Source organism: Asparagus officinalis, chromosome 8 (genome assembly GCF_001876935.1).
Source record: "Asparagus officinalis chromosome 8, Aspof.V1, whole genome shotgun sequence".
Lineage (NCBI taxonomy): Eukaryota > Viridiplantae > Streptophyta > Magnoliopsida > Asparagales > Asparagaceae > Asparagus > Asparagus officinalis.
The window spans coordinates 4,069,374-4,086,190 of record NC_033801.1 but is presented as its reverse complement, the minus strand read 5'-3'; the positions used below and the strand labels follow the sequence as shown (position 1 = coordinate 4,086,190).

Below are 16,817 nucleotides of genomic sequence, written 5' to 3'. Positions count from 1 at the left end.
GGTTTTCAGCTCTTTAACGAAGGGAAATCCCTTCGTTAAAGACGTAATTTCTTGTAGTGTAATTTCAAGTTATCCTCCAGTATGAGTCCTAGAAGTGAAGAAGAGAGGATGGAGATGTCTCGAGTGCCGTATGCATCAGCAGTGGGAAGCTTAATGTTTGCGATGATTTGTACAAGACCAGACATTGCACAAGCAGTGGGAGTGGTTAGTCGATACATGGCGAATCCTGGTAAAGAGCATTGGAATGCTGTAAAGAGGGTTCTAAGATACATTCAAGGAACCTCAAATGTTGCATTATGTTATGGGGGATCTGATTTTATTGTCAGTGGATATGTTGATTCTGATTATGCAGGTGATCGTGATAATAGCAAATCCACCACAGGTTATGTGTTTGCACTTGCTGGCGGAGCTGTAAGCTGGGTTTCAAAACTGCAGTCAGTTGTGGCTACTTCAACAACAGAAGCAGAGTATGTAGCAGCTACACAAGCTAGTAAAGAAGCGATGTGGTTGAAGATGGTGCTGGAGGAACTCGGCTATGAACAAAAGAAGATATCTTTATTTTGTGACAGTCAGAGTGCTTTGCATTTGGCAAGAAATCCAGCCTTTCATTCAAAGACCAAGCACATTCGAGTTCAGTATCACTTCGTTCGTGAGAAAGTGGAAGAAGGAACAGTGGATATGCAGAAAATTCACACCAAAGACAACCTAGCAGATTTTTTGACCAAAGCAGTCAGTACTGACAAATTTATTTGGTGTCGATCCTCTTGTGGTCTGATGGAGACGTAAGCAACATGAAGATGGCAAGATAGAAAGAATGGTGTGAAGATATGATTGATGCTCAATCAAATCTTTAAGTGAGAGATTGTCAGGTGCCTAATATTCCAAACCCACCGAAAGTGCACAGCCACATATGTTGAAAATTTGAGAAGAAAACAAAAGAGCGGACCCCACAGCTACAGTAAAATATTAATATTTTATTGTGCATAGTATTTTTCTAAAAACTATAAATAGGGCTCCAAATCCTTAAGGAAATTTCATCCCAGAAACAACTTCTTATATAAGAAGAGTGAGAGAAAAAAATAGAGAGAGTTTCTCCTTGTAAAGAGAGAGTTTGTAACTCCAGAGTTTTTTCCTCATAGTGAATTCTTCTATCCTTGCCCGTGGACGTAGGCAATCAAGTGCCGAACCACGTAAATCTGTGTGTCCAACATTTTATCTCTACTTTTGCTCTACTATTGCTGCGACCCTGCTCTATTAGGCCCCGGGTTTGTCCCAACAGTCATGAGAGGAGGTAAATTTATCTTTTACCTGATCAAACTTCATACGTTATAATCGTAAAAAAAAAAGGTATGCATTATAATTCTATCAAACACCTAAAACAATGAGCTATAATTTATAAAAGTGGATTATAATTCACCTTGACTAATTTCCAAATATGCTCTTAATGACTTTGCGAACTATTGTTGATTAGCACATGGCTTAGACATCATTAAGCCAAGCCGTTGGGCTTTTACGGAAGCAGAGTTCATCGAGTATGTAGATGATAACTCTACCACTACTAACATGCTTAATATATTAACAAATAATTAGACAAATAATGCCCTATCACATCCCATGTTTAAGAATATTATCCTCCCTATTATGTATAACTAAGATTGAAGAGGGTTAAAGTTCCCAGGTTTTTTTGTCACTGTTTTCGAGAAAAAAAAGTGTTTGAATTTGTGTGCAAGATAGAGCATCGACAATTTTATTAAGCATTCTAGATCAATTATATGAGAGTTTAATCTAAGCTAATTTTATCCAATTAACGTCCGGCAAAAGTGGAATTACCATGTCTAAATAATTCTATAATGTGGAGTGGTCAAGTCGAATTTAAAAATTAGAATGAGGTATTTTGTGGGATAAAATTTTATGGTGTTAGTCAATTAGAACTAAAACTAGGATAAAATTTTACGGTGCTGCTATTCAAATAGAACTATAAACAAAATTAGACAATTGAGATAATGGTGGAAAAAAATTATAATCTTTTTCATTCTTTTAAACAAAAATGAGAGTTCTAGCCTAGAACTAGTTGGTCAAAAATTAGAACTCTCCTATTGCTTTTCTTACTTTTTATTTTCATATTTATTTATTTTATAATTTCATTTCTTTACTACATTTCCTCTTCTCCATTGGTAACATCCACCATCAAACCACACTATCATATCCGACGTACTCTTCTCTAACTTCTCCTTACTGAATATATGATTTACGTAATTAATTTAGTATAAAATCATAGGTCCATAATTTATTTAAAAATAATTGAAATTGCGAGACAAGGAAAGAGATATGGGGGAAGGGAAAAGGAAGAAATGAGAAAAACTTTAAATTTTTGGGGCTTTTACTATAATAACAATAATTAGAATTTTTTTTATAAGTTGCTATAATAACAATAATTAAGAATATCTTGTAGTCTAACCAAAAGTTATTCAACAATAATTAACATAATAGTAAAAAGCAATAATTAATAATAATAAGTTTAAAATATATATAATAGTAGTTATATCATCAAAATGTATAAATTAATTATATAATTCTTGATTATGACAAATTATCCACATCATTTTATCAAAGTATCTCACTTTACAAAATTGTTCCTAATTATCCCACTCGCACTTTTAAAAAATTATTCCACTTGAACAAATATATTTTTATTATAAAAATGTTCCTATTAACTAACACCCCCTAAGAGTAAAGTAGAGCTTGTGTGTTCTACATAAGGATCATCCATTGTTGTGTTGCTGATGTGATATACATCTAGATCATAAGCATATATAGTCAAATCGAAAAATACCTTAAGGATCCAAAATATGGGACCATTGAAGGGGGCATGTGAGGTGTCCCCCTCTTATTGTATAATGAACTGATATGACCAACTTATTACGCAATAAGAGGGGGATACCTCACCTGTCCCCTCCAATGGTCCTATATTTTGAGTACCTGTAGCAGCTCTCTAGTCGAATCATACTTGACCTATTAATTGCGCACCTCGCCATTAAAAATCCAGCAAATGAAGGGACTCGCATACGCGGTTTACGCTTTATATAAAGGGCTTGGAGTAATGACTACCCTTTTATCCATTGAGTTGCTAACTCTTTAATTATCATGGTGAATCATGAATTCCTACCTACTCCCAAAAGAGAACTTGAGTAATACTTTTCCAGGTTAATTAATTAATTACGTGTTTCATTCCATTGATTAGTAAACAATATCAGAAAATGGCAACGCGTTTATTATTTCAACATAGGACATTAACTACGATTAATGAAGTGTAATTCACACTATATATCAGATTTATATATAATTAATCTGCATCCACCTTCATTAGATGAATAGTATATGAACGCAGCAGGCCCCCACTTGAAAGCGCAAGGCAGAGGAAGCTCGCCTTGTGTCGGGCCTGAGGCAAACCTTAATGAGTTTTCTCCCTAAAATAAAACCGTATGTGTAGTACTATTTGCTTAGTTTACCTTACTTGCTTAAAGTCATAAAAATGATTCATGCTGGGTCTCACATGAGCATGAGCATGAGCATTTGCACGCAAAAATGATGCTATCTTGGGCTACAAACAACACTTATCAACACGACACAACACAACACACTCCCCTCATCATTATTCATTTTATCCCACACACATCTTGATCCCACTTCAGCAGCGTGAATGCATGCATGCATGCGCAAACATTAGTCATGAATAGTCCCTACCGCTAAAAATTTTGTTTTTTTTAATGCACCCCTTAAATCATGCATATTTGGGAAACTACCCTCAAAGCTATTTGCCAAAATTTTAAGAAATAACCCCTCTAAATCAACAAACCATCAATTTTGTTTGATCTGGTAACTAAAATATGACTATTTAATTTATTGACATTTTTTTACGTTGTATTACAAATGAGCCTATCAAAGTTGATTTATTGATTTGTGGGATATTTTAATTTTTCCAAACTTGATGAGCACTTACGGGATGGTCTCGAAAATACAAAGATTTGGGAGCAATTTTGCACATGTGCATGATTTAAGGGGTATATATATAAAAGAACCCTAAAAATTATCCTCTCTCTTTCTCTCTCTCATGTGGGGAATTGATGAGACATGAGTTCGTGGCACGTCAGGGCTTAATCATAATACTATGTCGTGCAGAGAATTCAAACATTATAAAGTAAGGATCTTTGGAGTATGTTTGCCTTCGTTTGCATGGCTTAAAGTGCCATATTTATGCCTTTTTTGCCTCTCTAAATTTACCTATTTTTGTTGGTTGAGGGAGCAGAACTATTCCTATCAATATGTCCCTCGCGTCCCCAAGTCTTATTTGTGGGGGGTGTATCGCTTCCATTCATTTTTCACTAGGTAGGAAGGTGATCGACGCTCCTTTCTTCTCTTTCTACTCTATAATTTTTTTTTTCGTAATTCTTGTACTCATGTACTACTTCAAGGTCTTTTATTATCTTCAAGTTTTTGCTTGTTATGTTTCAACAGAAATGTAGATTTGTTACTAACATAACTACTTTTTTCTTGAGAAATATATAGGTGAAAAAGATGAAGCTGGCCATATACGAACCTGCTCCAAGCTGCATCTTTCGGTGAGTCCCTCTGGCTATTGTAAGCCGAAGATTGCAGCTGTAGCAAATATTTGGTAAACTGACTTGGACTTATGACATGCTCTTTCCAGTATTGTTACTGTCACAAATTAATTAAGCAACTAGTCCATGCTTGAAATGATCATAAGAAGAAAATCATATAAGTATCATCTTCAGTTTTTTAAATGTTTTTTTTTTTGTCAATGAATGAAATTTTATTCATAACCAAATGAACAGTTATATCATACATCCTTTAAACCAGGCACAATCCTGGAAACCCTCCACATACACCTCAAATATTACAACATCTCAAGCTTTTCCTTCAAATGTACGTAAAGGAAGATTATGATACAAAACCCTTGAATATATAGACATCTTGATTTCACGAAAGAGGGAATCAATGTTTGTAGTCTTGCTTTGAAAAATCCTCCAGTTCCTCTCTCTCCATATCATGTACACTGTGACAGCAAGCGCCATTCTCTTAATTAATCTTCTTCAAAAATCCTTTGCCTTTTAGGTTACAGCAATACCAATTGAGAACATGACTCCAATTGCATGACCTCCTAGTAAATTTCAGCCAGTCCATAACTTTGTTCCAAAGTTGAGCTGAAAACTGGCAATCAAAGAACAAGTGCTGACAGGATTCACATTGAGCTTGGCAGAGCACACATTTGTTGATATTGATGATCCTCATTCGGCATAAACGATCTTGAGTTAGTAGCCTTGAATGGGATACAAGCCACAAAACAAATGAATGTTTAGGCGATCTGTTTGCTAACGTGCACCTCTGCCTTGATTCAGTTTTTTAATGTTATGTTTTCTTAATGAATATTTTTGGTTATTTTAATAGATTACTTTTTTTTAGGAAGCAAGATGATTTAAACTGTTCTAGACTAGCTACTATGATTCTTAAAAAAATTAAATACATTATTAATGATGTAACTTTTTTTTTGAGTAAATTAATCTAGAATCAGATTTATCCAAAAGAAAAAGAAAAAGTGGAATCAGAAGTTTTCATTTCTAGCCAGATGATCTAACGACCAGAGGATCTTTACACACTCCTTAGCACAATTTGCTAAATATTTTTTGTACGTTGTTTCTTCCAATCCCATTTTAACTCTTTTACTTTTAAAAAAACTCATGATCATAGCGCATGCCACTATTTCTTAAACTTAAAAAATTTATTCTGATAATAGATATATTATTTAATCAAATATAAGAGGAAATAGGAGAGGTCAAGATGTATGTTTAGAGAAAGTCAATACATACTCTTTCATGAATATACTTAATTTCCTTTATTGCAATTTTAGGTTTAATGGTTTGTTAAAAAAAAAGAATTCATAATGTCAGTTCAAGAAGTGTTAAAACCAAAGATGTTCATTTAATTTCTTTATTCTCCTTACTGATAAAAAAAGGAAAAATCTATCCTACAGTTTGGTAATAGACTTTTCTTGGGGTACTAAATATTTTCATAGCATTGATTTAAGGAAAATGCTAACCACACTGTGAAAATGTTGCATTACTTTTGTACTACTGATAACAAATATGGTGTCCTTCCTTGAAAAATTGTTAAAAAGAAAAAAAAATGTGAATCACCATGAACTCCACTCTCTTCTTTGTGGTGATACAAAATTAGTATAGGTTTTGTAGTGTGGTTCTTACTACTCTTCATTTAAATGTTATGATACTTTTTGAAGAGTAATTTTGGAGTTCAACTTATAATATTGCATTTGTTTCTTAAATTTTTTTGTACTTTTTGCCCCGGAGCAAAGGTAATAAATTCCTTATTTCCAAAAAACATGCTGCACAATCATGTGTATTTGTCAAGCTTATCTATATTTATAGCCATATTTATTTTCCTTGAAATAAGCATTTCAAATAAGTTCCATCTCTTGCAAAAAATTCAATTATTGGTCCAATACCAATTAGTTGATTGTGAAAATGAACCTTGTGTGTAATAACAATTTTACATTTCACACTGGTTTACTATTATTTATGGCTACTGATCGAGTTGCACACATAAATCTATAATTAGTTGTATTCTATTTATTTTTATTGTCATTTTTTGATAGAATTTCAAAAATGAATCATGTAGTATAAATTTGTGGATCCAGGAACGAAAAGATAAAACAGGACATTTTAACTAATTTAGAATGTTAAGGAAATACAACGTACTACATTCTTTTTTAATATATGATTTTTCACCTATAGCTGGTGATCCAAACAGTTGAGAGGTTTCAATATGACTCCTCTAGTCTTGAGTTCGATTTCTAATAGATCATGAAATGAAAAAAAGGGAAAAAGTTTTGAGTAACTTCAAATACAGGCTTTACTTTATGTATACCTATAGTCTTTTCAAATCTTTCGCATTTTGATACTCCCTTTCCCCTGTAATGTCAATATTTCATATATCCCTTTCAAGCCTTTAAATCTTCTGAAGTAACTTTCCAAATGACTCAAAGATCCCCACTCCAAAGCCAAAATGTGTGGAACAAAAATATGTAGGAAACAATGTATTTTTTAAACATTTTGGGATATTTGAGATAATTAAGAGATTTCAAGCGGTTGCATAGACTTTTGAAGATTAGAAGAGGATATGTCAATATAAGGTTCGAAGGAGATATATATAAATTAGTCCTAAAATACAATTAGTGTCTATTTGGATCTAGCCAACCGATTTTTCGATTAGCTAACTCTTCTTCAAGAAAACAGTAGAAATAAGATTTCTCATAGTTGATCAATTACAAAGCTCCATAAGTGTACACATCACATAATATCTCTAAAATCTCAAATAAATGTTGAATATCTTACATACTCATACAGTACTGAGTTTAATATATATGATAGTATTATATATATGGGAAGTATCCCTGAAACTGATTATGTACATAATATATATTAACCATGCATAATGGTTTGTCCATCCATTATTGTTCAATACCATATATAACACCTACAATTAATAATACATACATAAATACATATTACTATAATTAAGCCCATGCACCACATAGCACTCTTCACATCCAAAGCTCAACTTGGCAATTAGGGTTTGATGTTGATTCACATTCCACCTGTGCTTCTTTCTTGTGATCAGAAACAAGAAAATTCTCCTCAGTTGCTGTATTACTATAATTGTTCTCCTTAGAAACATCATCCTGGCTAAGCTGAGATGCAACAAATTTATCAAGGATCCTCCAATCCGTTACTTCACCTGTAATTCGATCAATATTGTCGCTGTTACTGCAATTTGGGATCATTTGAAGTTGGTTTTGTAAATAAGGGATTTGGAGGGAACTTCCAGCGTTGTTACTGAAAATAGGAATCTTGGAGCTCTGTAACGGAGGCAGCTGATGAAAAGGGTAGTTTTGCGAGTAAAAATCTTGATTTGGAGAGTCCAGGTTTTGAATGAAGGAGAATTTTTCATCGAACCAATGTGAGGATTCAGTGTCATTCTCTTTCCTTACTGTCGATACTCGTTTCTTGAACACCTTGCACACAACCCAACCCTCTTCCTGAGATATATGGCATAGGTTAAGGCTTTAGTATATATGCAGTATCTACACTTCCTTAAACATGGCAGAGACCTACAAATGTTGTACAGAAGTGCAATATATCGCATGCCAACACGTACAAGTTGAGTTATACTGGAACTTTATTAGCAATCTTTTTTAATTTTAAGTAAATTATACCTTTTATCATCTATAAACATGGTAATAATAGTCTGAATTTTCATGAATAGCCTAATCTTCAATAAAGATGGTGTTACTACAAAGTGTACATTTGGTTATTTATTTTTTTTCTTTTTAGTAATTTCTGTTGTGCCTTTGAATATGGACCACTTTAACTTTGAATTAAGTTACGGGTCGCTATAAATGTATTTTACCTAAAGTTGAATAATATTTTTGTTTCAAGTTTTTTAGATTATATATTAAGATCCCAAATGAAAACTGCTATACCATATCTTTCTTTAGTGAATGCAAAGTATTTTATAATTAGAAGCTAAATTAATTAACAAAACAAGGAGTTTAATTAGGAGTTAATCTCTTCCATTATATTGTTATACATGAAAAACAATCTATAAGTTGTGGTAATATTTAGAAGGGAAAAAAAATCAAATAATTACCAAGAAAACATATCGACTGATTCAATTCTTAAGCAAGTCATTTACCTGAGAGGTTCCATTTTCTTTTGATTCAAGTCGATACTCATGCATAATCCAATCTGTCTTTTGTCCATTTGGTGCTCTACCAATGTAATAAACTAAGGTCTTCCTCATGCCAACCAAATTATTTCTTTTGTAGATTGGTTTATCCCTTCCTGTTGCTTTCCAGAATCCAGTTTTCGTTGCTCTATTCGTTCGAGTTCCTGTTGGATATTTCTTGTCTTTGTGGCTGAAAAAATGCCATTCAGTTTGCTCTTCTGCCCCTAACCTACAATATTCTGCTTGAATATTGCACTAGTTAGTGAACACAAAGGAAGACATAATAATAAGAATTATACTAAGGTCAAAGTTTTATGTTAATGTCACCTTGAAGATCCCATGGCTCAATCTTGTATAAGTCCACATCTTTTATGACATTTAAGTCAATCCTTTTGGAAGCTATTTTCTTTCTTAAGTAGTAATCTACAAGTTCTTCATCAGTAGGGTAGAATCGAAACCCTGGCGGTACATGTGAAGATGTGTTCATATTGCTCCTCAAGTTCAGTAATCCTGTGAATATCAAACAATCATACTTAATTACATAATCATTTAGTCCTTAATGAAATAATGAAACTGATTTTTATATGTCATACGTTCTCTCTAAATCGATACAATGTTTACTTAACTATCAGTAGAAAACCACATGCTTAGTTATGAATGGTACTATTTTAGTTTATTATGAATTAGTCAGCATGCAAAAGAATATAGAAATTAGTTCTATGTCAATTACAATATTGTGCATCAGAAGGAATTATTATTCATAATTGTTTTTTCATTGGTCTATCTCTAAGAAAATGAACGCACATTATGCATTTTCTAATGAAATATTAGATTTCTTATAAAAATATTAAATTTTCTAATAAGATAATTGCATAAGGATCTGTACATATGGTTCGCAACTATTTTTTGGTTTGATTTTTATATGATCACATTGACTTTCTTTGAGTACGTAGTATGGGAATTAAAGATTCTTGCCATCTTTGGCTATGCATACAATATTATGAGAAAAAAAATTCTTGCATGCATGACATCTCTTCTCTAAATTCTATACTCAAACTTCTACTTTCTCTTGATTTTCCTCTTTGAATACTCGCAGAATACCCAATGCAGAAGCCTAGCAAACAAGGCAGAAGTCTATGAAAATTTGCAAATTTGGATCTCAGTATGGTTGAAGTGTTTCGGAGATCCATTTGATACAATATTTTATTGAAGAGTTGTTGACATTAGTCAGTGTAGAACTCTTTGGTAGCCTATCTAGATGTATTTTTTTTGGGGTCAATTATCTGGATATGTACTTTGAAGTCTTGTATACATACTTGATTATTATTGATATGGAAACAATGGACATGACCTTTAATCTGTAAACGTTTCTGTTCTCTCAACTTTCTCTTCACAGTTTCTATCTTTATTACCCTCATGTTATGTTCTTGGTAAATGATTTCTAATTATATATATTTGTCTCACCAGACGTTCAACAATGTGAGCATGTTTTTAAGTTAAAAGAATTAGCTTATTAAATGGAAACCCTAGATGTATAACACAATGATCAATCATCCAATAGCAACCAAAAATTCCTGCATCAACTTAAGGATAACAGCAAGTTAACTAAAATGCATGATTTCCCCTTCCTGAACACTCTAGTGATCTTCCAATAGTATATCTTATGAAGGCATAAAATATCAAAACTAAGTTACTCTGCTATTTCGTTAAATAAATCGTCAGAATATGTGCAACTTATCCTTCTGGGCTTAAATGCGACATAAATCCAATACCAAGTAATTGAAATTTCTGAAATTAAATGTGTAAGTTATAAATTGATGTAACCAGTTGTGTTTTGCCCTCTAGTTATTCTAATATTCAATATACTTGATTATGAAGTACATACATACACATCTCCCTACCAACTCTCTAGCTGTACGTACATAAGCTGCAAAATTATTTCCTTATCCCTACCATCTAAAGGAATCTATTTCAGTATGATGAGTGCAATATGTAGCTAGCTAGCTAGTAGAAAAATTGCTTAACCCTTTCATATTTATGGATGAATTGAAAAAAAAAATCAAGGAATTAACAAGGAAATTTGTAAATGGATATATTCATATACATAAGATTCACACATAAAAGAAACTAGATTAGGTTTATAATCTACTTAATTATTATTATAGTTTGTTTTCTAACTTTATCAGAATGAAAGAAAGTTCACAAAAACCAAATAAAATTAGTAGTGCCCTATATATGAGCTCAGTGCTGCATGCCTAGCTAGGTCAGTGGAAATTAATTAACCAGATCCATAATAACACCGATTTATTTTTGAAAATCAGAGTGTATAATCCTAGCGTACGTGCCATTCTTCTATAAAATTTCAACTTAGAGATATATTGTCGTAGCAATCTCTAAACATGACTCAGATTAATTATTTGCATTAATTTAATCTTCAGCTATATATGCGATACTTGAAAGTGTAATTGTTACCTGTGCAATCTACAGCGAGATCTAGCTAGTACTGAATAACACCTAACCATCGTGCAGGCGCACGCAGAGGGCAGAGAGAGAGAGAGAGAGAGAGAGAGAGAGAGAGAGAGCTGGGAATGAGTTCTAGAAACTTACCAAGCTCTACTGATGAAGATCAAATCTAAGATAAAGCCTCGGGAATCGATGACCGCAGATCCTCGACGTGCTTGGCCTTTTTCGTTGCCACTGCAAATAAAATCGGATCGGATCAAATCGTTGTTGGATCCCGAGGACCTGGCTACAAACAGTATTGGAGCTAGCTAGGGTAAAGGAGGGGGAGAGAGAGAGAAGATATGCAAGAGATATATTGAGAGAAAGAGGGAGAGAGAATAAAGAGAGATATTGGAGAGGGGAGAGAGAGTGACAGTGATGGATGGAGGAAACGCGGGAAAAGCAGCTTTTTGGCGGTAGAACAGGCGCGGGCAGTGGCCCTGGCTAGCTTTACACACACAAAAACGAGAGAGAGAGAGAGAGAGAGAGAGAGAGAGAGAGAGAGGGAGGGGCAAAAAAAGAAAAAAAGGTAAAGAGAGAAGGAATAAAAGGAAAGGGACAGATAAATAAAAAAGCAAGTCTTAGAGAACGGGATTTTGTGAGATTTTATTGTTGACGTAACAGAACAGCATCCTCCAACAGCCAACCACAACTCTCTCTCTCTCTCTCTCTCTCTCTCTCTCTCTCTCATCTTAACTCTTCTCTAGTTAGAATTGTACATGCTTTGCTTTTGGACCCCAACAGCTTGTAACCCCACCAGCTTTTTATTATCATTCCCATAATTACTGTTTAATGGACCTGGAACATGCAGCTGACTGATATTTGAGGTCAAAAGGCAACTGTACAAATCTCCCAAACGAAAAAAAAATCATTTTTTTGTTTGAAAAATGATACAGGCACACTCTCAACACACCACCAACCACACATTCTCTCTATCTACAGTGCATGGGGCCCCACATCAGATTTTTTTAAAAAAATCTGATGTGGGCCCCCCTGCACTGTAGATAGAGAGGTGGTGTGGTTGGTGGTGTGCCTGAGGGTGTACCTGTAATTCTAAACCTCTTGTAAATTATCCAAATTGATTATCTTAGAAAATCAGAATTTTTTTGAGCTTGACCTAAAGAGCAAGCAGCTGTAAAATGCTGAATTTCTCCGCTTTGTTGCTTAATTACTAAGCATTAAAAATATAAATTTGGCTATAACATTAATTTGTTGCTATTGCTGCTCTATTTCCCGTCAGGCAAACAACCCTTATAGAAGTTTAAACTCAATTTGGACATGCAAGACATTAGCTTCCTGATATTATTAAAAAATTATACCCAAAGTTATTCAGAAATTTAAAAAAAAAAAGAAAAAAGAAAATCGAATGACTTTCTTACTCATGAGCAGGGGGGCGTCTGAACCCTCAAATTTGTAATTAATGCTTATGCCACCAATATATTTTCCATTAGTACTTGAACTTAATTTATCATTAGTACGATGAGAGAGCACTAGATTATGAGCGCCTATTTTCCTAGCTATTAAATTTCATCTTTTTTCAGAAGAGACACGTAAGATTGTTCTCGCGCAACGTACGGGTGTGTGAAGCACTTCCACTCCCCTCTCTCTCTCTCGCCTCGCTTGGGTGGGACCAATTCGCACGTGCCACCAGGAGTGGGTCCAACCTCCTCGCACCATCAGCACCCAATTTGCGCCCATAATGATCGGAGTACACCCCACGCCGGACCAGGGGCCGCAGTCCAACCTCCTCGCACCATCAGCACCCAATTTGCGCCCATAATGATCGGAGTACACCCCAGACCAGGGGCCGCAACCCACACCCACACCCACACCCATGCTCATCATTTGGCGGGTCCCCCTCTCATCGGTGAGTATCATGCATTCCATTGGAAAGAGCTCAACTAAACACTCCGTAATTAATATTACGGGAGAAAACGGCACAAACAAACCAAGCTTGAGCCGGAAGATGGCAAGCCCCAAAAATAAAAATAAAAATAAATAAATAAATAAATAAAACCAAAAACAACAAAAGCTCTATGAAAAACTAGAATATTCTCTACCCCCTAGAGTCGTGAAATTGAGCAACTAAACCACCATCTCACAAGCAGAGTGTTCCTATCCCGACTCCTAGCTAGAAGTATGATTATGGTAACGTCATGATCACCAACCAACTGTTGAATCAATTCCCTTGCTCTGTTTCTAGAAGCTCCTAAATCAATCTCTCTTTGCTCCATTACCCCCTCTTTTGTGATGTAGAACACACGACAGACATGTTTATGTCAAAGTGGGACAGTCGCAAGCTCAAACGCGGGTCTAGTCGAGGAAAATAACTTGCTATGAAGAATTGACCATAACTTTCAAACTGTACGTCGGAATTGGACGAATTATATATGAAAATCGACTATCTCGACGAGATGGAGCCAACCAAACCCACCCCTAAGGGTTCGGTTTGCTTCCTTAGTTTCGCCAAATTTCTTACGGTTTGAGATATATGTATTTTGTCCTTTTTTACTATTTTTAGTAATGTTTTACGAGTCTATATTGATTAGGAAACAAATCCGATTTGATCTCAGATTTGACCGGTGGACTTTCCTAGTCATAAGGAGTCTTTTTAGGAGTTTTAATGTTTTAGGAATTCTTTTACTATTTTTGGTAAAGTTTGAGTCCTTGTAGTAGTTTGAGTTCTTGTAGAAGTCTTGTTTATTTTTCTATTTAAGTAGATTCTTGTAAGCCATAAAGACATAACTTTTAAGTAATAAAATTTTGTTTTTTTTTCAATATTTACTTCGTGGGTTCGAAGCTCTTCGTGTATTCGAAGATTGTCCTTGGTAGATTCTGAGGCTACTACTTCTGCGCTGCGTCATCTTGTTGGGAAGATACTGCTGAATAAACAGCTTGACTAGCTTTGATAAATTTTTATCAAATCTAACCGAATCTTTATAGACACATAGTCAAGTCAAACCGAACTAAATTAGCTTGTTTCGGTTCGGTTCGATTTATTCAGTTTGAGCTTAATCCCACTCAGATAAGAAAATAAACTATTTTATTGCTCAACACGAAACACACGTCAAGACTACACCAACGGAAGGAAGACGTAAATAATAACGACCTATACAAAAGAGAGAAGGAAATTAATGAACCAAAGGAAACAGAAAGAAAGAAAGAAATTAAGGATGCGGGTGTTAGAGAACCGAGAGAGAGAAGTGCAGGCTCAGTAATTTTTTTTAATACAAATTAATCTGAACAGTATTCTAAAACTGAACGAAATTTGACCAGTTTAATCGGTTCAAACAGATTAATGCTATGCCCACAAGAATATATCCAATAATCCAGATTCGTCCTGTTTATTTGTGTATTGCATATCTATTTTTGAATTAGTAGATATATAAAGATTAATGAATTGATTTAGAGATTATTATTTTCGTAATGCATCATTATATGCTCTGATTGAGGACCACAATATGCTTTCAACTACTGCTAACACTCTCTCTTCCTTAATTTGTAGGTCTCAGGAGCTCAGTTGACTGCTCCCTCTCTTTATTTCTCTTTCTGGGCTAATTAAGCTTAATTTAGGAGGTTGATTAGTGGGGCCAGCGACAGTGAAGCCATTGGCAAATGACAACCACCAGCGACTGTGAAGCCATTGGCAAATGTGAGAGAGAGAGAGAGAGAGAGAGAGAGAGAGAGAGAGAGACTGAATTAGCTAGGCAATCAATACAGAAAGAGGTCCCGGCAGCACTTGTGAATTAATATGATTGCTGTTCTGTGAAATCATTGCGATTTCTATGTTGGGTTGCTCGGAAAAGTTAGGAAAAATAAATATTACGGTGCGAGAAGAGTTTTTCACTGGTGAAAGGAGAAAATAAAATGTGTGGTTATACGTAGCATGTAAATTTCATTTTTTTTGGATGTATATGGGAAATTCTCACCCTGTTATTTTCGGGAAATTATTAATTTTTCAATAAAGAGGAACAAAATTTTTGAAGAGCGCATAGCTAATGATTAGATATTTTACATTTTTTTGGATGTTCTGTATCCTAGTTCTTATATATTTTCATTATTTTGCACATTTTCATATAATGGTATCCTCAAGGATACTAAGAGCCCTAAAATTTTTCATGTTTTCCTTCAATGCATTTAAACATGCAAATGCTTTATTTTCACATATCCTAAAAAATGGGGACATAATGGGGTTGATGCATCACGTCATTTACAAAGTAATATCTTTTAATATGTTCATATCAAAATAGTTTAATGCAATCCAAAGGATGGATTTACACACGTACACACGCACACACTATTAGAAGTTTGTAATTAAATTAACATTTTTCATTTAAAAGCATGATTATAAAAATCTAAGAATCCAACAATCAATACTACACAGTGAATTATTTCTATTCTATATTGGGATCACAGTCTAACATGATGTACAAGAAGGCCAGCTCCAGTTACGCCTTCATTATTCTTTGATAAGTTTGCTAAAATTCCAGTTTATTTCTCTAGAGAAAATAAATGAATAAACAGTAAGTGTTACATCTCGTTTTACAAATGAAAGGATCAAGCTAGTAGGTTAAAATGACTCCCAAATATATATATATATATTTGCAATCAGTTTTCAAAAGGATCAAGCATTGCATTGCGCAAGCTTTAATGGGTTTCATAATAGCGAGCTAACATCATGTTATTTCATGAGCCTACATTGATGTTGAAATGAGATCTCACATAAAGATTATAGTGATTATGAGATAGGATATGTGCCCTTTTAGCTTGGACGTCCATTTCAAAGATAATTATCATCCTAGCGATTTTACTGTAAAGAGCCTCAAAAAATGAAGGTGCGGACAATGTAATGCTTTAAAGATTTACTATCATCGAAAATTTTGTTGTAAGATATATATACATATATATACTTTTGAAAACTTTAGTTGGAGTACCAAAAAGTTTGAAGGACATTTTCACATACCAATAGAAATTGAGGGGCATATAAGTAATTTTCCCTTCCTTTCTTTTTTCCTTTCATAGAACATTTTAAACTACGCATGAGTGTATAATTGGAGCTCACTAATCAAGTATCTATTATTAATAAAAAAATTAAACGCCTATCACAATTTGTATTGTAAAAGATATAAATATAAAATAATAAGGTTATTTTCTAAAACAAATTATGAGATATGGATAAATATCAATACAACAATTCAAATTTCAATATGCTTTAAGCTAAACTAGAATTTTGACATGTGCAAATGCATTTGCTATGAAAATATTTTATTTTGCATTAATAAATACATGTGAATATACTTTTATCTTTTTATAGAGAGTACGTGTGCATTTAATAGATAGGTAGAGAAAAAAACAATCAAGCATTGTCTCTTTAAAACTAAAATCCTCCATTGTGCTCATATTGTGTGTTTGAGTTTGTCTTGACGTATGATTTGTGCTCATTGCTTATTACATTCTATATCGCCATTGTCTCATGTTTATATCGCTATTGGTTT

The 16,817-nt window shown here is 33.9% G+C and overlaps 1 protein-coding gene and 1 long non-coding RNA gene across 2 annotated transcripts; one reads left to right on the top strand and one right to left on the bottom strand.

The window, feature by feature from the left end:
• LOC109822676 lies at positions 4,244 to 9,979 on the top strand. Its single transcript, XR_002242213.1, has 3 exons — positions 4,244 to 4,386; positions 4,567 to 4,672; positions 9,917 to 9,979. It is a non-coding gene; the product is annotated as an uncharacterized LOC109822676 (long non-coding RNA).
• Positions 7,371 to 11,596, bottom strand: LOC109822675 (NAC domain-containing protein 7-like). Its single transcript, XM_020388908.1, has 4 exons — positions 11,428 to 11,596; positions 9,148 to 9,330; positions 8,788 to 9,059; positions 7,371 to 8,131 (listed from the first exon to the last, which is right to left on the bottom strand). The coding sequence occupies exons 2-4, from the start codon at positions 9,305 to 9,307 to the stop codon at positions 7,637 to 7,639; spliced, it is 927 nt and encodes a 308-aa protein (XP_020244497.1). The 5' UTR covers positions 9,308 to 9,330; positions 11,428 to 11,596; the 3' UTR covers positions 7,371 to 7,636.

Bases quoted from the DNA above. Each gene is read 5' to 3' on its own strand.
- LOC109822675 (XM_020388908.1), bottom strand. From the start codon at position 9,307: ATGAACACATCTTCACATGTACCGCCAGGGTTTCGATTCTACCCTACT. The intron at 9,060-9,147 runs GTGACATTAACA...ATATTCAAGCAG, and splicing joins TGAGCCATGGGATCTTCAAG to AATATTGTAGGTTAGGGGCA. The intron at 8,132-8,787 runs GTAAATGACTTG...CATATATCTCAG, and splicing joins AAGAAAATGGAACCTCTCAG to GAAGAGGGTTGGGTTGTGTG.